The sequence below is a fragment of the Macrosteles quadrilineatus genome, unplaced genomic scaffold (assembly GCF_028750875.1).
Source record: "Macrosteles quadrilineatus isolate MER2022 unplaced genomic scaffold, UCM_ALF_1.0 Scaffold_6__1_contigs__length_79288215, whole genome shotgun sequence".
Lineage (NCBI taxonomy): Eukaryota > Metazoa > Arthropoda > Insecta > Hemiptera > Cicadellidae > Macrosteles > Macrosteles quadrilineatus.
The window spans coordinates 25511399-25538015 of record NW_026542599.1 but is presented as its reverse complement, the minus strand read 5'-3'; the positions used below and the strand labels follow the sequence as shown (position 1 = coordinate 25538015).

Here is a 26617-nt window from a genome sequence, read left to right as displayed (position 1 = left end):
TAAGCTTTAAAATGCGAAGCAATATTAACCTTAGTAAAACATTTTACAATCGTAAATATTTTAAAAACCACATTATCGGTAAGTAATATTTAATTAATTTTCCAGTAAAACTAAATTACATTATTGGCAAACCTCAAAAACAAACTTATACTTTAAATTTGATTACAAAAAGAATTTTAAAATGTTTCCTTTGTTAAATGTTAATGGAAGAGATTATTAATTTTTGTTATTCATTAAAAAGTCCATTGTAGCCACTTTTAGATGCAGAGCAAACTTTTTTTTTACAAAAAAAGAGGTTACAGCGAATTTGCTGTATATTGCTGCATAAAAAGGTAAAATCCGTGATCGCAGCACACAAGTGTAACGTAAAGCTCATGAAATCGTTAATAAAATGTATTATTAAATAATTGTGAACTGTGAATTTCAGAAACTTTCATACGTATCCACTCTTCGTACGGACTTTTTGAACTTCTTACATAGTGGTTTTTAAGTTTCACCTCCAGTTGTGAATCTATAATTTTACTTGTATAATAAGCTAAAATATTTCGTTTACGTCTTATTAAATGGCGCATTTGACGTCGATGAAGAGGATTTTCATTGAAGCCAGACCCAGACCAACGTTTTAGTGAATTTCCCATATAGGGAATTAGTTATTACCGTAGGTATTGTGGTAAGACCTACCTATTATGGTAACCCACTGATTTAATTTTTCGTTTTTATGTCCCAAAGGCCGAAAACACCATCCGTTCGAATTCATATATATGTTTGATGTATGTATATGTCAGTTAGCACGATAATTCGAGCAAAAATAAATTTGGTATGAACGTTAAGCCTACATTTATTCGACCGAGTTCACGAACCAGCACGATCGGACCATGAAAACTGGGGTTTATGATGAAAAAAATCGAGTGTTCCCAACTTTGACCCTAAAAGCATACATTTTTGCAATTTATTTTGAAAGCAATTTGTAGAGCTTAAAGACAAATAATTTAGTATATCGAAGTGTTATTATGCACCATAATAGTTACAGATAAAATGCCAAAAAATTTTAATTTTATAATTCCCATGTTATTCTTATGGAGAATACGTAAATTTTTGTATTTTCCTGTAAAAGGAGTGTATTTTGATTAAATTTGGAAATGCATTAATTTTACACTTAACTATTGACATTTCACAAAATCACTTACTACCCTGCCTCTTGCAGCAAACCTATGTGTACTCATTAAACTAATGCTATTTAAATAGGGAATAAATAGTATATTTTGAAAGAGATGTTTTACTGGTAATGCAATCAGGCAATTAGAAGTTCGCTTAGTCTGCAGTTTTGGTGCGGCGGGATTGTAATAACAGCAGCAAACTTTTTGGAAACTTCAACTCACGTCCATGCAAATGTGCTGTAGCCTTTGTTTTGGTAAAAACTTTACCAAAACAACTACCGTAGATATTAGGAGTGGCCACCGCGCGGAGTTGGACTTGACACTAAAAGTGACCACCGCGCGGAGTTGGGCTGAACCCTTCGGGGGCCATAAAGCTTGTCCTCGGATTAAATTTGACCACTGCGCGGAGTTGGGCAATCCCCGTCCTCATTTGTTTGTGTGGAAATAAATTGAAATCTCCTTCTCTTTACCACTTGACACTTGATTAATTGGGGCAGCAACGCACTAAGTGTTTTAAGCTAATATTAGTGTAAGTTTAGAAGAGAAAAAGATGATCGCCAGATTTTGTTAATGAGAGTATGTTTCTATAACATGACCATACAAATCCCAATGATGATGGACAACTGTTTCTAGTCTCGGACCGTATACAACTGTAGGACAAAGTTCGAATTAGGCACTGTGAGACAAATTCACGATTAGGCACTGTAAGACAAATTCGCGATTAGGCACTGTAAGATTATGTATTATGAGACCCCACGCACGTTTTAACATAGCTTTTAATTTGGATGGTTTAAAAATTGTATTTCTCCACTCATAAAAAACAATACATCTGAATAGATTTTTCCATGTGACTTTGATCGTCGCTGCGTTATTGTTAACGTTCAAGCTTGTGCTGAATTTTAAATCTTCTTCACAACGTAACTTAAGCAGTTTTGTTTTTGTTTTCATTCTTCACAATCCAAGTAACAATTACAACAGACCTAGTGAGAGTTTATTTCTGTGTGTTGGCACTCGGATAATGCCTGTACATTTTCCAAGAACAATTAGTTGCATTACACACTCTCTTACATTTGTCAATTGTAGCTTGTATGCACGTGATCATCACGTACTATTAATGTTTGTAAAATATTAATGGAATATCAATCTGAAATCAAAGTTATTAAGTAAGAATAATTGTAGTACTTTTCTCTCGTCTTTGGTGGATTCCCTCTTAAATCACAACAATGGTTAACAAAAATTTATAATCAAATACATGGTGCACAAAACAGAATTTTATTTTAAATCAGCTGTTAGTTATACAACTATTTCCCGTTTTTAAAACGCAAACGCCTTTGTGAAACTGTACAGTCTGTAAACAAATTTTACTCATGGCCTAAACAGCGTTATTTTATAGATTTTTGCGGTAATTGTCCTTCGTGAATAGTGAAATCACAATGTTTTACCGACGTTTTGTAATCTGGTCCCGTCCTCAGGTGTGAAACCATCTATAACGTAACGTAACATTATTAGTACACAGAAGATTAATAGATTGGTACACAACCCCAGTCAAAGTTGGAAAACCACGAAAGAAAACCATAACAAAAATAAATAATAGAGCACAATGGAACAGTGTTTGATCAGCTGTTTTACCACACTTTATATATGCAAGTTTTCTGTAGATGCTACCATAGGTCAAACACACTCCCTTGCTACTTAATGCAGTTTTCCTCATGTGAACAACCGTATAACCTAACTCAATGGGGACGCAACAGTGTTTATTGAAGACCTAAGTTGCCATAGTTGCCACCTTGGTTAATCGTTATCGCCGGGGCCATAAAAGTGACCCAACCGTAGGAGCTGATGTTCATAAAGCCTCTAACAGGAATCCTCCTCTAAATATTCTCCGTAGGGTATTTATTAAGGTTAAGAGTGTATTGCAGGGTAAGTAGAGTATGAGAAGCTGGGGAAGAAGTTTGGAAATGTATTGAGTCAAGTTCTGAGAATCTCGGTGCCATAAGCTTTCGTTGATAGGGCGGAAGATGGTAAGGAATTTATAGCACAGACAATGAAAGGTATTATATTGTCTGTGTTTATAGTAATTTGTTGCTATAGAAGGAGGTTAGCAACACTTTTACCTTTTTCGTTGTGACAACCTTCATCCGCCAACTCCTTTTACAATATAGTGAGTGATAGGGCATTTTTTGGGGGATAAAAACGATTTATTGGGGATGTAAATTTAGCAAAGCGGCCTTCTCCTAGTCCGCTTGAGGTGAGGAGTCCTAATGACAATCGATAACGAAAAATATAGTAGCTAAATGATGTAGTTTTGTCACTGACGAAAAATCAGCTGTTTTTTTTTGTTGTTAGAACAGCTAGGCTAAGTTTCGAACTTAAACAGTGTGAACTTTAACAATTAGAATCCGGTATGCTTCAGTACTAAATTCGCAAAGAAATTACATTAAACTATATGATAAAAGTTAACGGTTACAATCTGTTGGCCATAGACTCGCAATTAATCAATAACAGTATTGGTAATTCATTTAACAAACATACGTATTTTCTAAGTGTCAAAGCTTCCACACTCTTTAATTGTTTAAACGGATTGTAGAATATCGAATCGATGTTTCTTAAGCATCGTTGGAAAGAGATCTCAATTGCATTGAGTTAAAAGTTTCATTGTTACAATCGTAAATATACCCTAAAATGTATTGAATCTTGGTAGCTTAGAACAAAAGCAATTTCATCAAACCAAAAACTGACAGTTTTACAACCCTAGATCATGTAAAGGGGATCATGTATTTAACATGTAATTAACGTGATGTGAAAAAACTATCACGCAAGCCGAATAACATGCAACACTGCAGAAAAGTGTCTTCACCACTTTGAACTGTAACTTAAATTAGTCTTTGATCACTTGGGCTACACGCACGGAATATCCGTTGTATAGTCACGGTAGACCCTTTGATGGCTATGGGGATTGTAATTTTTTGTCTAGCAGATTAAAATATATGCAAGTATTACCGTACCATCAATGTATTCCATAATTAAACAAATAGTTATTTGTGCAATTCGTGTGCAATGGTTGACAAGCAATCAAAGCAGTGTGATCATAAAATAAAATTTTCTCAATAGAACAAATTGAAAATCTTTGGCCTTCTCAGAAAAAAATGCCTCTAAATTTTGTTAGTGCTGTTTTTGTCAAGCCAAGAATGGTTCATATTGAGGTTCGTACTTTCCCCTATATGTTCATAGAACAGATTCTTCATTTGAAGTGAAATGTTTCTAATGTTATCATCTTCTGAACGGTTAAATTATCCTAAACATAAGTAACAATCACTTATGATGATTTAAAAAAAAATATATTAGTGCTTAAATAATTTTCACAGCAATGGGATTAGTTTTAAAACTTTTCAGCTGCATTGTTGAGGCGATGGAATAAACATGTCATTGTCAACTTAAAAGATAGAAAGTATGATTTTTACTAAAGCTCGATCTGTGAGGAGTTCAACTACATGTTCTATTTGAATGAAACATTGGATTCAGCTAGTACACATTCACGGATGTCCCACTTATAATTAAAATTGTATGGTATATTATACTAATTAATTAATTCTAGACTACATTTTGAAAATTTCTTTCGTTTTCCAGACAAGAACGTCAGAGAGGTGACCCTAGAACGGCTGAGACGCAAGAAGCCAGATCTGATAGCTCTGTTGCTCAACCTGCTAGAGGTAAGATGCTAAAAATATGATATTCATATTTTTTGTAATCGCTGACAATATTAGGTCTTTTTCGCCACACTAAACATATCTGTGTGTATCTTTTTAGACTAGAAAGACGTTCGACTTCTATTTTTACTTTCTCTGTCCACACAAAGTATTGATAAAGTATTGTTTTCGTAAAATAATTCAAGTTTGAGGTTTGGTTGGATATACTTTATATGTGTACTAAATCCTTGGTATATTCAGCCATTTTTTTATATTTGGATTTTTAATGGTGATTTTTTCATAAAACCCACAAAATAACGCAAAATCAGATTTAAAAGACTTCTCGTCTGGTTTTAATTCAAATTTAGTATGTTGTAGTCCTGTTAACTCTTAACAAAGTGTGCAATCCCCAATCTGGAAAAATTATTGTTCAAAAGTTATTGCAACTTTTTTGTTGTTTCCCATAAAATATTATAGTTACACCCACCACCCATGATAAGGGTTGTTAAGAAGCTAATAGGGGTAAGTATGTGTCATATTGATTATACTGATTATATACCGGGAAGAAGTGATTAATTTAAGCGGCGGTTCCCCAAAGCATCAAAGCACTAAAAAATCACGGAAGTCAAACTGTTATGACGAGACTCTGTGGAGAGGGGGGGGGGGGATCGTGCACAGGGGCGAGATACAGCTGGAAGTGGTTGATTTAGACGTTTATCGCCACCTGGTATTGGGCCAGGCACCGACGGCCCTCATGAGGTGGTGAGTCCCAGGTGCGGCGCACTGCGGCATAGTTCACGCATATCTACCGTCACGCACAGGGAGTTACGGCCTATCTATCCGGCTGTTTCCGCAAACCCCATCGCACAATTCACGCCTGTCTGGTTATAGCGATCGCGTTCATATGGAGCAGTTTGCGAGATCTATTTTGGACCTTTGTCATTTGGATGTCAATTGATGATGCTTACCAAAGGACTATAACATTTAGATTTAAAAAAAATTGTGTAGGTTTTTGAGGGTTCGGAGGACCCAGCCGTCATTGATTGGGTTTAAATGGTCCAAGCTAATGAAACAGCTGATCTGAGCCAGTACCAAAGCTACACAAGGCATCTCACTCCACTTCATTCTCCACTCATCCTTCACTCATATTTGGGTTCAATTACGTACCTAGATGGCGTCCCCATCTCATTTGATAATGATGATTAAAATTGACGTAGTGACGTTGTAACAAGGCCAGGGTTTGAGCCGTTTCCTAAAAAACTTCAAAAGTTCCATTAGCACAAGTTGACACAAATATAAAATAGGGAAAGTCCTACACCTTCGTAGTGTATACAGCAAAACAACCATGTTAAATACTGCGTGGCTTGGGTAGTTTTCTTTTATTACTAGAACAAATGATAATTGGATTTGAGTACTTTACCTATACATTTTTTTGTCTTTAAAACTCGTCATGTGATTTTACTAAAGAAAATACTCCCATTCTTAAAAATACTACGACAATATCAATTTGTTTGGCGTTTTTTCGATTCTTTTTTTACCCACGCCGCCATTGTCGTTTTTACGTTTATTGTTAGGAAACGGTCTAAAAACTGGTCTTGTCACAATATAACGTCGACCTTATTGGTAGACAGCCTTTATTAATCGTTAACAGAATGACAAGTTGATTCCAGAATCATTCTCGCTTGAAATCATACCAGCGACTTTCATATTTGAGATATTTTGTGTACACAATATAAGAGTTGAGACTAAGAAAACCCTATACACATGTTTAAATTAAATTGTTCAGAAGTTATATCAATAATTGTTGTTTACATTTGTGCGTTTTCCTCTTGACAGAAGATCCAAAGGTAAGCGTACGCCCTTGATTGTGGACTATCGATTAAACGTCGCAAATCAAGGTGAACATCTTGAATACTCGGGTAGTACGACGGTTTTGTGTTTATCCTACACAATTATGAGCAGAGAGAGGCCTAGCAAACTCACTACTTTGCACATATAAATAGAGCTTTTCTGAAAACATTTCATGATTTTAAAACACATAACTGTTAAGGAATATGTTAGAACTCTTGTTTGATAAACGTGGTTTATATGCTTCGTAGTTTTGATAAGTTTTGCTTGGATTTATTATTAAAGTACGCTACTTTAATTTAACTAGTGAACCTGTGCGGCTCAATGCCCCGCAAAATAACATATGAATTTAGAAAACAAATTCATCCTGTTATTAATATTGACTCGACGTCGAAAATTAAATACAGTAATAATAAAGCCTTAGAAGGGAAGCAGTCCAGTCATTTTCTAGCTGTATGTGTATTATATTTAGTATATTAATAAGTGTTCAAGTTCAAGTGTGTTCCTAGTTATTTGTTAAAGATTTTAAAACACATTTAACAAAACATTTTATCATATCAAACCAAAAGGCCTATGAAGCATATTTTGAGGGTCTTACAATGCTGTTTGAAGAATATACTTTTAAAAATAAACACTAAAAAACAATATTTTTATCACAAAAGCACTTCCACGAATACTACGATTTTAGTCTTAAAGTTACCTTCAGGAAGATTACCCTGGTCAGAATTTTCCGTAATGAATATGCGTATCCTATTAAAAGATGTAGCCTTACTTAAAACAACATACAATATAGTTGCTCATGACTGAAATTGATCTGGGTAAGAACAGTGCTGATCTTTAAATAAAGGGTTTGTGCTGCAAATGCCAAAGATAACATAAATTAGCATCTTTCCATTTTAAAAGGTAACTTAAGTTTGTTTCAGACGGGCACATTTTTATCCTCGAAATCAACATATGTCCCCACTTACTTGTCCCGGTTAAGACTTTACATTCTATTAAGCTGTTAACCATTCTGATCACATGAAGCCTTGTGCCATTAATGAGGCCCTTTTGATGTATTAATATTCCACATCAATAAAACCACTGCCCCCTTTTATTAGTCTAATCTGAGTCTTGGCAATACACTGACCTCTATATTTAAAAACTCAGTTGGATTTTCTGATGGATGTCTCCGCCTTTGTCTGTTTTCGAGGACCCACTCTTCTTCCCCTTGCCATACTGACAGTTAATTACCTAACTTGTCAAGTTCATGTACTAATTAATTAATACTGTTAGTTTATAAAGAAAATTAGATAAAAGTTACTTGGCTCGGTGCTTTCATAACTGCAAACTCAAAATACACCCAGAAGTAAAAAAGACTCAAGTTATTGGTAAAAAAAAAAACGATGTTTGTGTAACAACATTATTCATATGAAGTAGATGATTTGTTTGATTTGTCAATCAGCTGTTTTATTTACATAAAACGATTTAATAATGTCAAAGATTTGGTGAGTTTAAATACATAAACTATTATAGTAAAGTTTTCTAAATCATGGTAACTTATTCTCAACTAAATTTTACTATTCCCAACATTAAAATAAAGTAGGGCCTATTAAGATCCATTATGGGTAAACTTTAAGGTACACAATCCTTGATTGAAATGTAGTATACATTAACAGTCATAACACACAGCAATAAATTATTATGTAGTAGACTTTGACTATTTTCAAGTAACAAACATATGTTTCTGTAAATAAAAATCATCTCCCATGTTATCCTTATGGAGAAATGTGAAACTTTAAAGGGCCTCAGGGCCTCACTCTCTAATTATTTCCTTAAAAAGAAAGTTTCCTGCACAACTTCACGTTACGCTCTTTCCAATGACACCAAAAACATGACAATCGGTTCAGTAGTTTCGGAGGAGTAATTGTCACAAAATATCTGCTTGCGTATTAAATAAGTATAGATAATGTCCGCCGTATTTCTAGAGTTGAAAATGTGTATGTATATTCTTATTAATCAAAAATAGGCGTCTCTATCTTTTACGCTAAATAATACTATTTTCCACGAAGATTTTTGTTTGAAAAATTATATTAGATATGTAATATAATTTTCCAATACATTCCTAATAATTTTCCTACATACCACCAAAGATACACACCACACAATATACTTGAGTTCAGAATTAAAAAAAAAAACTTTAATATGCCAGATACTCATGCTGCGCGGGCGAATAAACGTATCTTTTTCAGTATAGCAAAGTGCCACTTTGCGCCCAAGTCACCGTCATCGTTGTTTGTGCCCCAATATTTGAATGTAGGTCTAAACCATTGAATCTACATTATACATAATATTGTTATGTTTCACCTTCACGTCGCAGGATGCTATGCTCAAGCTATCCCGGAAACGCTTTACAAATTATTCCAGATCTAGAGGGTTTCACCATTGTCTCTTAGCACGCCATTGATGTTTGTCGAGATTTGAACATCTGAGTCCAAACCCCCGCACTCTACCACTACACCAACCCGCTCCCCGCACTGAAAACGTCTTATATATATATAATCAATGGCTAGACGCCAAAGAGTTAGCTTGTCCTGCGTGACTATCTTCACTTAACACTCTCAACGTCATTATATCCTGCCAGAGCATATCCGGTACAACCCGTGCCTCCGAGTGAAACTACAGTGTCAAATGGAAATAGTAAATCTCCGATGTTTTGTTTCACCTAACACATTGAGAAAATGTCTCTTGTCTCGACGGTAAATAAAACATGTGAATTTGAACAGTGTGTGTGACGGGTAAATGACGACATTGTGAAGTTGATGTTATAAACATTTATTTAGAAAACCAGAAAATCCCTAACACTATTAGACCGGTACTAATACACTAGAAAGGCTTACAATTCAACATTATACAATACACAGTCTCATCCATTGATTCATAACCAATTATGTAGTTCATTGTTATCACTGTACGATTGATTTAGTGATCGCTGATCTATTGATTCCTACTTATGACAATATTCGTGGAATCATGTGTTTGATGTTGTGATTGGTGACCTAGTGACCTTTGCGTTGATTCCTATTGATGATGATATAATTCAACATTTTGCGATGTGACTGGTGACCTATTGACCTATACATTGATTCCTATTGATGATGATATAATTCAACATTTTGCGATGTGACTGGTGACCTATTGATCTATACATTGGTTCCTATTGATGATGATATAATAGTAGGCTATTTTTGCCGGCCCGGCGGGAGTGAGCGGCTTGAGCGGCAGTGAGCGGCTGACGTCACACGACGCCGCCCCCACCCCCGACGCCGCCCCACCCCCACCCCGACGCCACCCCCGACGCCGCCCCAACCCCGGCGCCACCCCCCGCCCCCGCCGCTAACCCCTACCACCATCGGGCAGGTTCAAGGTCATCCTTTGTTGTCTGGAACCACCCTACGCATCGTGGGAGGTCTCCAAGCCAACCCTCCCTACACCATCACTCACTGTCAGCCGCAGCTGCTCCCCAACACCTGCGCTCCAAGCGGCCCCCCGCTCCTTCCTTGTATTCTTTGTTCTCCGCATAGCGCACGCTTATTTACCACCAATAGGATGTTAGCTTATTTTGACCAATCAGAGAGCAGTTTTGTTCTCCGCATAGCAACAAGTCGCTCGTCTCACGCTCCCCCGTCAATCTCTATCCAGTCTGCTCCCAGCTACCACAGTGATTAGACGTATTCGTGACTCTATTAAATCGAGTAATTTATCCATCACGAGTTCGCGCTTTGTGTCATCATTGGATCATCACAATAATAATTGTAAGTATTTTATTATTAAATAACAATTTTTCTTTTCATTATAAGTGTAAACCATTATTAGAAGTGAACTAAGATTATTAAATATCACATTTCAAACTACGTTTAGTAGTATTGATAAATGTAAGCATTTTATTATTATATATATAAAAATAATCATTTTAGTTTGGTGAAGTAGTAGTGGGAAACAATAGTATTTCATACAACTAATTATTATCAAAGATAGTATTTAAAGTGATTACTACATTTAAATTTCATGCATTAGTAGTGGGGAAATGGGACATTCCCACCCGTCACATTAAATATTTAAAATATGTTATTGAAAGTGATTGTACATTTACATTTTGTACATTAGTAGTGTGGAAACGGACATTTTATCACGTATTATAATTATCAAAGATAGTACTCAAAGTGATTACTACATTTCAATGTTGTACATTAGTAGTGCGGAAACAGACACTTCATCACATATTATAATTAATTAAGAAATAAAATATTTAATGTAATTATTACATTTAAATTTTTGTGCATTAGTAGTAGGGTAACACACATCTCCAGCTATCATACAACGTATAAAATTTAGTATTTAAAGTGGTTGTCATATTTAAATGATTTTTATTTACATTCGGTGTATTAGTAGTGTACAAACAGATATTCCATCACATATTAAAATTATCTGTTGTACTAACAGAAAAATATGTGTGTGCAATAGTAGTGGGAAATAGATTATTTAGTCAGTACACTAATCACATTTCGATGATACAGATTATGGAGAATGTCCTAGAACGACCATACGTATGCGCCATTTGCGGCAGCAGCTTCAGGCTGAAAAAACATGCTGTTGAGCACGTCAGGACAGTTCATAGCAACGTCAACGATTTGCATAATTGTCCCGACTGCGGTCGTGCATTCAATCGGCGGAGAAACCTCTTACGTCACCAACGCACGGTTCACGCTCCAACACCAGCAGTAGCATGCCCACTACCTGCGCCTCGAGTAGAGCCATTGCCTGAACCCATACCAGGACCATCATCAGCCCCATATACAACACCACTACAACCAACAGTTCAACGTGAGGAGATCCGTCCAGCAGGTATGTATTGTTCTTCTTTGGTTTACTATCCTTATCTTTGATATTTACTAACAGGTAATTACATTATTCAAAAAATAAACCAACAAACTACTTTTAGAAGTTGTTGTACTTATATATTTTGTTTCTTAAAACAAACTAAATTATATCCATTAAAAATATTTAAAAATCCTAGACTCTACTAACTATTTTTTTACACCTAAAAACCAAGTGAAATAAAGATTACTAATATATATCATTAATATAATATGATTCTGAAACCGTAAATGAAATTAGGCAAAAAAAACATGTAAAATAATCATTTATATTTATCCGTCTGTGTAATATGTGTACTAATGTTTTTTCAGGTCTATTCGTGTGCGATACGTGTGGGAAGACGTTCTCGAGGAAAGATAATCTACAACGTCATACACGATATCGCCGCTGTCATCCAGTCAAGCTCACCTCAGCACTACCAGGCTTTGGTGGACAACAACCTCCACCTTCCCCAGCCACGTCAACGTTGTCATCCGGAGGAGAAGATGACGATGAAGCGCCAATCATTTCATCCAACCTGGCACCAGAGGGCTTCGCAGAAGTCGAGACTGCATTTCGCGGGCGGTTAAAGACATACCGTCTAATCGAACCTGTGGATGAAACCATCACACTTCAAGAGTTCCTCAACAATGTGCGTGATCAGGTAATCACACTCATGCACAATTTGTTAGCCATCATTCATGCCCTTAAGCTAAATCTCTGGATTGAATGTGAATTTGTTAATATTCACGGTGAAACGTGTAGGCGAGTATTTAAAACTTGCAACGTAGTCCTGCTCCAAACATCAGATGTTGATGAAATATGTAGGGAGTTTATTCTAAAACTTCTGTTGGAAAAGGAGACATGTGAGCTACGAGGCTCGGGATGGAGCTTTGTTAGGGTTATGACTATGGAAGTGAGAGTTAATGTTTATAATCCTCTCAGAGGTAGCTCCTACATCCCTCTGCCACAGGAAATAGCCGCGAAACAAGCTGTACTTAATGTGCTGAACGATGCGGATGAAAGGTGTTTTGAATATGCCATTTTATCCAAATTTATAGACAATCCTTCCCGCGAACAACTTCGTCCAAATATGTTCACTGCGGAGGTTCGTGCAACAGCAAATTTAAATTTTAATAATATTGAATTTCCAACAAAATTAGATCAGATCCGCACGTTTGAGCGCAACAACCCCGGCGTTAGCGTAAATGTGTACGGTTTGGACAGTAAGAAGAAGAAGAATAAGACCAATGGTAGGATTGAAGACAAAACATTTGTATATCCTCTCCGTGTCGTCGACCAAGAATTGGTTAATCACTTTGACTTGCTATTCCTGACAAATCAAAGCACAACGCATTTTGCATTTATAAAGGATTTTGAGCGGTTGGTAACTAGTCAGTTGACTCGCCGTGAACATAGGATTTTTATATGTAAACGCTGTTTTGCATATTTTGACAACCAACCGACTAAATTAGGACTCAGAGGGGCGGAGCGATTAGAAGAACATAAACGCTACTGCTCAAAACACACACCACTGAGAACTGACATTGCAGAAGAAAAGGAAATTAAATTTAAAAATTATGAGCGAACTCAGCGTAGTCGTTTTACGATATACGCAGACTTTGAGTGCGCACTTGTACCACACGAAGCTGACCAACCTATCGAACCTACACCAACTATAGCACCGCCTGCTTGGGACCCAGCAGGTATTAGAATAGTAGGAGGTGGTCAGCGAAATGCAAATGCGCCTAATAATGTCAGGAATATCCATACACCGTACGCATATGCTTATTACATTCATGACGATCAGAGGAATGTCGACGATGGTGACGCAGATGATGACGACCCAGCCTGCACTACGTTCTCCAAGCTGCGACTGTACCGAGGTGAAGATGCCGCTAATCACTTCATCAACTCTGTACGGGATGACGTGCGGAAGATTGGTGACATCCTCTATGGACATAGGATACCAAATGATCCCCCACAGTTAACACCACAAGAGCAGGTGATATATCAGCAGTCCACAGTATGTCATATCTGCAAAAAAGAGTTTGGCCCTGCTGATGAAGACAATAAGGTGAGGGATCATCAACATTCACCACCGTACAGGTTCCGAGGAGCGGCACATCGGTTTTGTAACCTCCGGTACAAGGAACAAGAACAAGTGAACATATACCTGCATAACCTATCCAACTATGATGCACACTTTATTGTCAGAGAGCTCGCAGTGGATAAAGGTGATATTGATGTGCTCGCCAACACCGAGGAAAAATACATTACCTTTTCTAAGCGATTCAAACATCCGGGAGCAGGTCGGAGGAAAAGCATCAAACTACAGTTTGTCGATTCATACCGACTGATGTCAAAATCACTAGCAATATTGGCATCAATTCTTCCAGCTGATAAAATGAACATAACAAGAGCTCGCTACCCGGATCAAGAAGAGTTTGACATGCTACGTAGGAAAGGCATTTTCCCTTATGAGCACATTACATCCCAGGAGGTGCTGAACGAAGAAGTCTTACCGCCAAAACAGGTTTTTGGGAATAATGTGACAGATGATGATTATGTGCACGCTCAGCGTGTCTGGACCAAGTTCAACTGCACAACCCTCGGACAATATGCTGACATCTACCTACAAACAGACGTACTACTGTTGGCAGATGTGTTTGAGGGGTTCAGGGAGATGTGTCTAACACACTACGGCTTGGACCCAGCACATTATTTAACATTACCTTCATATGCGTGGGACGTCATGTTATTCAAGACCGGCGTGATACTTGATACTCTTCAAGATGTAGATCAGTATTTATTTTTTGAAAAGGGTATTCGAGGTGGACTAACCCAATGCGTCACTAGACACGTCACCGCAAACAATAAGTTTACCAGAATGGAAAATAAAATAGGTGATCGAAACGGTCAGTGTGCATCAACAAGTGAAGTAGATATTGAAGAGAATGATGATGATACATTTTTAATGTACTATGACGCCAATAACTTGTATGGATGGGCAATGTCTCAGCCATTACCTTACGCCCAGTTTGAGTGGCTATCACGTGCGGAATGCGATGACTTGAACATTGCAGAAATTCCATCGGATGGTGAGTATGGTTATGTGCTGGAAGTGGATCTGGAGTACCCGAGGGATCATGCCATTCATGATAAGCACCGTGACTTACCATTCTGTCCCGAGGTGCGAAAGGCACCAATTTATCAATTACCATATTCATCGGATGACATCACTAACAGCGGTGCGGGAAGATCCAGTAAACTTATGGCCACACTAACGGATAAGGAAGAATACGTGATCCATTATCGTTACCTCCAACAAGCTATGGAAAATGGACTACGTCTTTGTCATATCCACAGAGCACTCCGATTCAAACAGTCGCCGTGGTTAAAACCGTACGTGACACTGAATACTGAACTCAGACAGCGTGCCAGCAATAAATTTGAAGTTGAGATGTTTAAGCTGATGGTAAACGCTGTCTACGGCATGAGTCTCCAGAATGTGAGGAAACATCAAAATCTCAAACTGGTAGCCTCCCACAAAATTTACACAAAGTATGTGGCCAAGGCAAATTTCAATGACAGAGTTTGGTATAACGAGAGCCTAGCCCTGCTTCAAATGGGAAAAGTGCGAATTGTACTAAATAAGCCAGTATATGCAGGAATGTCTATTCTGGACCATAGTAAAAGATGGATGTACGGTTTTCACTATGACATGGTAGAACGATACGGATTGAATAGAATACGAATGACGTATATTGACACTGATGGGATTATTTATGCTATCCGTACCAGAAACGTCTACCGCGACATGATACAACACCTCGATGACTTTGACACTAGCAACTACCCCAACAATCACATCTGCTATGACGGAAGCAACGCAAGAGTACTGGGAAAGTTTAAGGACGAAGCAGGAGGAGTCACTATCAATATGTTCATAGGGTTGATGGCTAAACTATATTGTTTTGTTTTCGGTAAGAGTTCTTGCTCTGTGGGTAACGGAGCTGATAACGACGATATTGGTGCGCCACCACCTGTCAAGAGGGCAAAGGGCATTAATCGTGATGTTGTTAAAAATAAATTGACTGTTGATGACTACTTGGACTGTCTCTATAACAAAACTTGTAAGAGCACAGATAATCAGCGGTTCCAAAGTAGGCATCATATTATGTACACAGTCGTGGTGAGGAAACGATCTCTTGCACCATTTGACGATAAGCGATACGTCATGCCAGAGGATGGAATATCCACACTACCATGGGGGCATTATGCTATACCCCCCAGAGCACCTCCATTACCCGTAGCACCATTTTTACCAGCACCGATGGAGTTGGACGAAAGTTAAATTGTATAGGTAACAAGTCGCATGAGTGTGATGGTTATAGGGCGTTTATGTGTGTGATAAAACAATAAACAGTGAATAGACACTTTAAAGATTATTATATTATAATAATATAGTTAATAGCATTCAGATTTATTTTACAACTCAATGTAAAAGTGATATCATTTAAATTTTTGTTGTATAATATTTTCATTTAAAGTTTACGACTTGGTCCCTGAACTCAAACTATTCTTTGCAGAAACATAATCTCAGAATATTTGCTGTAAGTAATCTAATGTTTATATTTCTGAATAAAGTTGATTGATTAATTGATTGAATATTTTAGTTATGATTCTAGTCTTTGTTTTCTTTTGTTTGTTTCTGTTAATAAACCAGACACATTTTGTATGACTTGTGCGTTATATTTTTATCCCATCAACCTCTTTTGAATAAAACTAAATTTGTAATTTTTCACTTGTAAAAATAATAAGGTAACTTAAAAATATAGGTATAGGTAAGTATAAATTATGAAAGACTGATTTTATAATTGAAAGCTTTTTATTTGAAATAAATCATACACTCTCAGTACAGAGGGATATATTCTTCATTATAAAAGAATATTGTTACTTTTGCAAATCATTTTTTGTTTAAGTACAATTGAGTAAAGACTTTTTTTATGATTGCATCATTTTGAGCAGTCGATGTGTTGTCAAAAAGGTGAACAAAGTCCACCATCTTCATATTGTGGTGAGTGGTACGAAGATACAGGTACACCAGACAGTAGTGAGCGCAGACAGAAGAGTCGTCACTTTGGAGGCGGTGATCATTGTAGATGTAGCGACACTTGGCGTTACGTTTCAGGAATCCCTGGTAGGTCGGTAAGTATGGTGGCTGGCCGTAGCTGTCAAAGTATTCAATTGTTCCTTTTTCATTCAAATAGAATGAAACCCAATGTGTGCCCCCTTCGTTGTGCGGATCAGTGTTGACAATCATGGCGGTGGATGGAGAGATGTGTTGTGGGATTCGGTCAGCAGCGTAAACTCCCACATTGCTCACAGGTAGTTTGGATAGATGCCTTTCTATCTGTACTGTGTTCATTCTACAGTATCATAACCAATAGTAGCGGCAGAGGCAGCGGCAGCAGCAGTAGTAGTTGTACTAGTAGATGTGCTAAAACAAGAGCAGTAGTAGGATCTTGCATCTCCACTGGTATCCACACATTCATCCAAATTTGTTGTCAGATGTAACCACCCACGTATTGCGACACAGTTGGTGAGCGCACATCGACTGTTTATAGACTTGTGATTGCGACATCGCAAAACGTTTGTTGACATTAAATTATTGATTGAAGTGATTGATTCGCAACCAATTGCACCAATATCGATTACGTTGGTAGTAACAAAGTCCATCACATGATGACGCTTTAAATATTCTTTCTTCTCAAATCCCTTGACGTAAACCGCCGGTCTTCTTGATATACAATCAGTCAATTTGTTAAAAAGTTCATAGTAAGGAATATCACCGAACTCCCATCGTAGTCCGTGGCAGTGTTTTGTGAGCCAGTAGCTTTCCCGCAGTTTTTCATCTGACAACTCTGATCGATCGTAAGGTGGTTTAGCAATATGATGCATAAGTAGAACGCCGGTGTCAGCTTCCAAGACACAAACTTCCTTCAGTGTATATTCATTTTGGTTGTCCTTGAAACATTGAATGTCCACAATGATGGGTGATGATATATTCAATTTCTTGAATGCTCTGCGTAAACGGTCCATCTCAAACGAATGTTTATTGAAGACTGATCGATTAACCACCAAAGTCCACAATTACATTGCGTTGTCGATCAATCTCGATGACATTGTCAAACTCGGCATAAACCAAACAGTTGACAGTTTCGGGAAGCGCGTCGTCGAATCCGAGTTCCATTCGAACACTACCGTTACGCACCAGATTCCAATGTGTAGTGTCACTTGCAGATAAGTCTGGAGTTAGGTCGAATGCCATCAGACAGTATCCTTGTCCAAAGTCTTCCCTACTGATAACGGTGCCGGCATCGCTAAAATGTACACCAGAACCGGAGAACATCGAATGATATGCCATAACATATTTATCCTTCGATTTTTCAAAGTGGGGCTGTAATGGTTTTGATGGAACTTGTTCTCCGTCAACATATAGACAAAAGAAGTTTGTTTTAAAATGTTCGAAGTTGTAGGGATTCTTTTTAAAATCTCCATTGTATGCGGCGTTCGTAACCATTCCCACTATGATGCGTTTCGGCACTTGGCCGAGAAACATATTGTCCAAAGTCTTGTTACGTATTCCAGAGGGTAGTGTGAATGTTTTCAGCTCCACTCGTGTGATTGGATATTTTGCCGTACCAGTCTGGAGTGTTTTACTGTGCGCCAACAGTGCGGTGGGACTTATTTTGCATCTTCGAATCCAGAGACTAATATCGACAATATGTACCTTGAATTCACCAGCGCTGGCCATAATGGAGAACGCATCTTTTGATCGAATAAATTTAAATCTCAACTCTACGCCATTTAGCATGAACTTATTCTGATTGCAAATATCCACATGCAAATGTCCGAGCATATCAATCTCACGGCTTTTATTAGTTAGCTCCCGTCTCGCTTTGAGTCCTTCATTTTCTTCCGCGCAATCGTTCATGTCAATACCATCGTCCGTGTACCAAAGACTGCATGTTAGATGTGATTTTCTAGCATCGTATCCATAGTTCATTAGCGTTTCAACGTAAGCTCGATATGCATATGTGTTGTTTTGGGGCGTAACAAGTTTTTGATTCATAAACATATCCACTTGACTGAATAGTGAGTGTAACCAGTTGTTGACCGGCCCAACTGTTTTCGCCTCTTCGTCAGTAGTGACCGCAGTTCCATTAGATTTAACAATAGACGCGGTCAATTGTATCATTGTTTGTGAAAGGTCAGTATATTCATCACCATTGCCCGGAACTACAAACTCTATTGGCGCATCATCGGTCAATGTGGATATTGGTTTGTACTGGACCCATTTGCCGCTTTCAATACTCGTCTGCGTAGGTGGTAAGGAGAATAAATCCAGCTCGGTCTTGACACACTCACATGATTTTTGATGTAGAAACGACATTTTACTCCTTCTTCTTTAACTAACTAAAAATATCAATAGACTTTAAATTTTCACTGCGATAAGTACGCTTCTTCGGCGAAGTCACCTTCTTTATTGACTCTACTCCTCCTCGTCGTCGTTGTCGTTGTTGTCGTATCCCTACTGGTCTCTTGTGTTTCACTCCTCCTCTTCTTGATACAGACGTCCGCACTCTAAGAAGTTTAGCCAACGACTGTGGTGTAACAGGCTTTCTGCCACGGCCGTGCATTGCGCGTTTCGCGGAAGCATTTCGCGTTGCGCGTTTCGCGTTACTCTTACGCGTTACGCGTTGTCTTTTCGCGCTAATGCCACCGCCGCCACCAAGCATCATACGTTCCATCTGTTCGTCAGCTTTACGTTTCAATGATCCAGTAAACTCTCTAAGTCGTAAGTTGGCGGCTGTTTTTGGATCTGTAATTTTACCACCTGCCAGATCGGTTAGGAATCCAACACCGGATCTTAATGCTTCTTGTCCTATCGATTTTGCTCCGGACTTGATCAGCGGAGCGATGGTGCGAATCATACCGCCCAGAAAACTACCGATTCCATGTCCTCGCTGATATGGTGCACCGTGAAATACTCGATCAATAGCACCGCCAGTCTGTTGTAATTGTTGCCGTCGGTAGTATGCCAAATAGGGATCATTCAGATTGATTATCATTATTGCTGCTGTTGCTATTGCACTCTCCTAAAATGAAGTTTCACGTACGACGTTCCAAACATGAATGGCAGTTTTTTCCCTGTGTGATCCCTCAAGTCGATTTCCACTGTTTCAAATGTGGATTTTATAACAGGTACATAGTGTGGACTTGTGAATGACACTGAATTGTACGATCCGTACTTGTACGTGTCTATATTGACGTTGACAATATTCAATAATGGCGCTGTAGTATCGCCGATAAATTGTGGCTCTATTAAGTCGCAATACACATAAATGTGTGCTGGAATACCCAGTGCGAGGTTTGGCGCTTTAGAACCAATCAGTTCGGTTATATTTGGTTTTAATATATTTTTCTCATCATAATCAAAACCCAACTGCTGTGATAGTTTTTCACTCAGACTCACATTCGACACGTTTTCGTTCATGATCCTGAGTTTAACTCTGTTGATTCCCGTGTCATATGAAAATTCCATATAATCGTGGATGTCTTCATGTTTGTTGATTGTATTCAATAGATCATCAAGATTCCTATAGTATCCGCCTGTTATTTTAATAGCGAAAAGTTCTGTATCACGGATCGTTGATCTTGCTAATAAACTATCATACTGAAATCGTATTGTTTCATCATCAACATTGTTTCCATTCACCACAAATGAACAAGGATAGTGAATGTCCACCAAAGCCAATTCCCACTTGCCGTCTAATTGGATGTGTTTGGACAAGTGTGTGGTATAACTGGTCACTGTATTTTGTGGGAAATATTTCATAGAACTATTGCTGGGCAATGTCATGAAAAATTGACTGATGTTAGACATGTTGTATATCGTGCGCAGCTACCCAAGAATTAAACTCGTCTCCGTAACCTTCCCACTTCACTAGGTATCGCTTACTGTGTCCTCGGCCTTTGGTCTCTATTATTTTATCAATCTTAAACAAGTGATTGCCGGGTAATGTGACTTTTTGTATTTCCTCTTCATAAAACTGTCCATTCAATTCATCACCATTGAGATCGGTAAGTGTGTACAAAGGTAGCGGCATAAACAAATTCACTCGATGTATGGAAAACACTTCTTTACTCCAGTTTGTCTCGTAGCCTTTGCTAAATCTCCCTTTCTCCCTGGCTATTCGAACTGTATCGCCTACTTTTAGTTTTGGTTTCACTCGTCGTGGTATCTTTTTAAACATATGTTTTAATACATTGTAGATGACATGTTTGTCACCACCGTCCACATCTACAGGACGTAATCTATTGCCCAAACTCCTGTGCACACTGTTGTTGTACGCATTCACCAGTTTTTCCAACACATTGATATAACGATAAGTGTTTTTATGAGTCAAGTATCGCCACATACGAGTCTTCAAAGTCCGATTTACTCTTTCGATCACGCTGCCTTTGATGTCTGGATTTTGTGTGGTGACATATTTTATTTTATATTTTTCAAACAATCGTACGGTCTTTCTACCTGTGAATTCACTCCCTTTGTCGGTTTGTAAGCACGTTGGTGTTTTTATAGCTTCCTTGAAAATATCCTCAAAAGCGGTAGCCACATCAGCACCTTCCTTCTTCTTTAACGGCCTAACATAAAGACGCTTACTAAACACATCAATCACTGACAGCAAGTAGTTAAAACCATCATTGTATTTGCTCAATCCTCGCATATCGTTTAAATCCGCTTGCCACAGTTCATATGGTCGAAACACCATATACGGATTGCGTTTAAATCGTTTACGGACTGGTTTATGCAAAGTATAAGTGTCTTGTGTTTGTAACCAATCAACTATTTTACGTTTGGAAATATTTTTCTCTCTCGCTCCTCGTACTAACGGAGCTACGCCACCATATGAGGCAGGATCGTTTGGATTATAATACAACTGTTCCATTGTTTACGGTTCGTACGGTTCCCAATTGTTGAGTGACTGCACAATCGAATCTTCAAGCACCTCTCTTCTCACTGCACGGTGATCAGCCACTTGCCTCTGTGGATACGGAGCGTGACCCACTCGCCTCACATATGCCGACTGTAAACGATCTGGTAATAAATATCTTCTTCGTCCTGTAACTGATACCGTGGCTCCTCCTCCTCCTCTTGCCCCATCATCAGGTTCATCCATTGTTTCTTCTACCGAGTCATATACTGATTCGTCTGTTGCCTCATCAAACATTAAATAGTCCAACGCTTGTTTGTTATGTATATATTCTTTAGGGACATTCATCAGTTTCAATGCTCTCAACATTTCGTTCCATCCTGGTGGTAATGAATGTGCTGCTCGAACTCGTACTATTGCATGTGACACGTCCACTAAATTGGATCCTGGTATTTTGTTACCCTGTATAATCACTTCAAAATTATCATTCCAGCTAATCAAACTGTCGTCGCGTGTTATGAAGCGCAATAAGTTTCGTGCGCTATCCTTATAAGTCTTTGAAAAAGTTTCAACAATTTCCTCTATTTGACCGGGGTAAATACGTCGCTGGTTAGGTTCTTGTTGCCCATGCTGCCTGTCTCTTTCACCCACCTCGTTAATCTGATCGTCTAGTCTGGTTTTCACGATGGGGATACTAACTGGTTCACGATTACTTGACGCTACGTTTAAAAAACGTTGTAAAACTTGACTGTACAACTTCCATTTATCACTATCATTGAGTTTTTTATCATTCATTATCTCTTCCATTTCGTCATCCAAACTTTTGTATGCACGTTTAGTTGGAAGTTGCTGTTGATTAGCAGGCGATTTTAAACGTTCGATTAACTCTTGTGGAACAATGACCATTTTTCGTGCATGCTCCATTGTCGTGTGCTCTGTGTAACTTCACGCACGGCGTCTCAGAATAGAATGACAAATCTCTATATGGATGTAAACGTAGAAGTCACCTGGTTAATACAATTTTAGTTATTCAAAGCTGATTGTACAACTGCTTGTAACACAGTACTTAATAATAATGGGATAATAATTCCACCTCCTTTTTGTACTAAATATTTGCGTTTTTTATTCCAACATTCACCTCGTTTTACAATTCGACGAAGAGTAGTCTTATGTCTTCGCAATTTTTGTTTTGTCTTCTCTGATAGAGGAACGTTACCTCGTAACACATTGTAAATACATTCACAAACTGTACGAATAGTACTCAAGTCACACACTTTTAATAGCCCTTTGCGCTCTTTTGGAGTAGCATGTATTAACACTTTGAGTAGCGCTCTGTCCTTCCTCAAGCACGACATGATGACGACTAAATTACTTTGTTTTCCTATTGTGTTTCGGTACGTACACAAAATGGTTATCATCATCTGGAAATATATTACTCTGTATTCGCATATCGTCAGGTGTTGATTGTTTCAGATCTATCAATAGGTAGCCATGTGGTCTACTTGTTGCATCGGCATACGCTTCCTCGATAAACTTTGAATTTTCTGGATGGATTTGTCTAGCTAAACACTTGATCTGCACCCTATCTCTAGGATTCTTAAAACAAACTAAGTAATGCGCATTTAGTGATATGTCTCTCTGGCCGTGTCCTTGGTGGAAAATATTTTGAGTTATAAAAAACACACTTATATTCCTATGATGACAACCTTTTGTAAATAGATCAACCACTATGTTGTTTGTTTCTCGCATCATATCATCTATTACCACAAGTATCGGTTGATTACCGTCAAAGTCTTCCATGTTTGGTAAACCTTCAATGTATTTTATTTTTGAGTTTGATGAATTACCAACTCCTCCTCCACCACTACCATAATGCCAGTATATGCTAGAGAATGATGTGTCACACATTTCTGAAATATTATCAATAAACCTTGAGACAAACACTGATTTACCACTACCTGAAGGCCCCGCCACAATGGCGGAGAATGGGTGTAACCACTTCAAAGTCATACTAACTACTGATACCAATCACTCATTACATTAACTATAGTATTACCTTCGGGTATAAGTCAATCATTTTAGTCAAGTATTTATGTTTGTCAAATAAATGAAATATTTATTACTTACGAAAACTATCAAAATCTACATTGGTTATTTTAAGAACATATACATTTTTTTATTTTTCTTTACGTCCTGATGTTTCTTGCTTTACAATATTTACACAAATTCCAACGGTGTGAAGGAGGTGCCGGGCCTGGCTGCGTGTTTTACCAAGCGAAGGCGGTCTCCGAAGCCGTTGTTGTAGCGATCGATGTCCGTATTGCTCACCACATTATTGAAGCGTCTCGGCAGATAAACTCGCAGGTAGTAGTCATCTCCCGCTTGACCCTCCAGGATGACGATGACCGTCTCGCCGAATGGTGTAACTACTCTCTCCATCATCGTTATTACGTATGGAATCTCAGCAATCAAGTCGGTAATTCTGGTGTAGGTCGGGGAGTTGTTCTTGCAGGTGTTGAGTGAGGTCTTCAGGTCCATCGGTGTAGCCTGTTCAGTGGTCATCACGTTGTATGTCTCAACAATGTCGCTCATAGTGTAGAAGCTAATAGTGCTGGTGCTAGTGGCGAGTCGTTGATGAACTGGAGCAGACTGATGTTTGTCTCAGACAGACTGGGGCTTTTTATTCTGATCAGCGGCCATTTTAGTTGGTGGGAGAGTGGGGGGAATAATAATGAGCGCAGCTGTTTTAACACACGTGTTTACAAATGTCTAGAAAAAGAGTCGGTTGTCACATAATGGATAGTTTATGGGCACATGTGTTCATTAATTCATATAAACATGTCTATTGCTTTTTACGTACCACACGTTTCTTCGGTTTTACATCTAGCTCGCCACTTTTGCATGGTGTAACAGTTTGAGTTAATCCCGTGAGTTTCGGAGCACCAGTGGTTTTATCAACCCACATGTTTTCGATTTTTTCAATTGTTTCATTAACACTATCTTGCATTGTTTTGTCTTTGTCCAAATATAAACCGCACATGAACTTCATGTCGACACCTTCATACACTTCAATTTTCAATAAAACACTTCCTTTGTTTGCTGGATTTTGCACTGCATACATATTACCTTTATCCATCCATGATACTATGGGACAATCCGCTGGCGGCTTCGGTACCCATCCTGACTTTTCCACCTTGGTCTTAGCCGGGGAACTCTTCCTTTTCTTCATACTACTACTACTACTACTACTACTACTACTACTACCACTAGTACTGTTTGTGATTGGAGTCTGTTGAACTGTGTTGTCCGCCATACCGTCTATCTCTTGCATAAATGATTGAATGTATTCGTCAATGCTGCAAGAGGGATTCATATTCACACTGTTCGGCTGCTCCACTGTGACTGACGTGATGTGCAATGAGTTAAGGTTGAGGTGAGCAAGCCACTGCAGGTGTGCCAACAAAATATTTCAATAATTTTTCAAAACATAACTCGTGGTTTACATTTTGACACTCTATTATATGTTGTAACCTTAGCAGAATAGGTTTACGTAATAATGTTTCAGTCTGTTCTATTCTCAGTTTAAAACGAATACTATCTAAATGTGAGTAGCATCTTCTGTCTTCATAGTCCGCAAAATAAAATACAGTAACTATTGGACTTGAAAAAAATACACTTTTCTTACAATTTTGTGTCATATGTACGCTACTTTCATAGTGTACGTCTATTACATCACTATTCCTACCACTTTTTCAGTTGGGTTGGCCGTTCAAACAGTCTGGCAGGTAGAACGGTTAAAATATTTGAAATAAGTGAAATACTGTTCTCTGATTGGTCAAAATAAGCTAACATCCTATTGGTGGTAAATAAGTGTGCGCTATGCGGAGAACAAAGAATACAAGGGAGGAGCGGGGGGCCGCTTGGAGCGCAGGTGTTGGGGAGCAGCTGCGGCTGACAGTGAGTGATGGTGTAGGGAGGGTTGGCTTGGAGACCTCCCACGATGTTGGTCGTTCAAACAGTCTGGCAGGTAAAACGGTTAAAATATTTGAAATATGTGAAATACTGTTCTCTGATTGGTCAAAATAAGCTAACATCCTATTGGTGGTAAATAAGTGTGCGCTATGCGGAGAACAAAGAATACAAGGGAGGAGCGGGGGGCCGCTTGGAACGCAGGTGTTGGGGAGCAGCTGCGGCTGACAGTGAGTGATGGTGTAGGGAGGGTTGGCTTGGAGACCTCCCACGATGTTGGTCGTTCAAACAGTCTGGCAGATAAAACGGTTAAAATATTTGAAATATGTGAAATACTGCTCTCTGATTGGTCAAAATAAGGTAACATCCTATTGGTGGTAAATAAGCGTGCACTATGCGGAGAACAAAGAATAGAAGGGAGGAGCGGGGGGCCGCTTGGAGTGCAGGTGTTGGGGAGCAGCTGCGGCTGACAGTGAGTGATGGTTTAGGTAAAGTTGGCTTGGAGACCTCCCACGATGCGTAGGGTGGTGCCAGACAACAAAGGATGACCTTGAACCTGCCCGATGGTGGTAGGGGTTAGCGACGGGGGTGGGGGGTGGGAGGGGTGGCGTTTGGGGTGGGGCTGGCGTCGGGGCTGGGGTGGCGTCGGGGGTGGCGCCCGGGGTGGCGTCGGGGTGGGGGTGGGGCGGCGTCGGGGGTGGGGGCGGCGTCGTGTGACGTCAGCCGCTCACTGCCGCTCAAGCCGCTCACTCCCGCCGGGCCGGCAAAAATAGCCTACTTATAATTGAACATTTTGCGATGTGACTGGTGACCTATTGACCTATACGTTGATTCCTATTGTTGATTATATAATTGAACATTTTGCGATGTGACTGGTGACCTATTGATCTATACATTGATTCCTATTGATGATGATATAATTCAACATTTTGCGATGTGACTGGTGACCTATTGATCTATACATTGGTTCCTATTGATGATGATATAATTGAACATTTTGCGATGTGACTGGTGACCTATTGACCTATACATTGGTTCCTATTGATGATGATATAAT

The 26617-nt window shown here is 38.7% G+C and overlaps 1 protein-coding gene across 2 annotated transcripts in view; it reads left to right on the top strand.

Annotated features, from left to right (window-relative positions):
• Positions 1–26617, top strand: part of LOC128996294 (cytosolic carboxypeptidase 1-like) — a 161227-nt gene that overhangs the window by 25665 nt on the left and 108945 nt on the right. For both annotated transcript variants that reach the window (XM_054421520.1, XM_054421519.1), the window contains exon 3: positions 4785–4867. In XM_054421520.1, coding sequence (XP_054277495.1) covers positions 4785–4867 — 83 coding nt within the window. The remainder of the gene's footprint in view (positions 1–4784; positions 4868–26617) is intronic.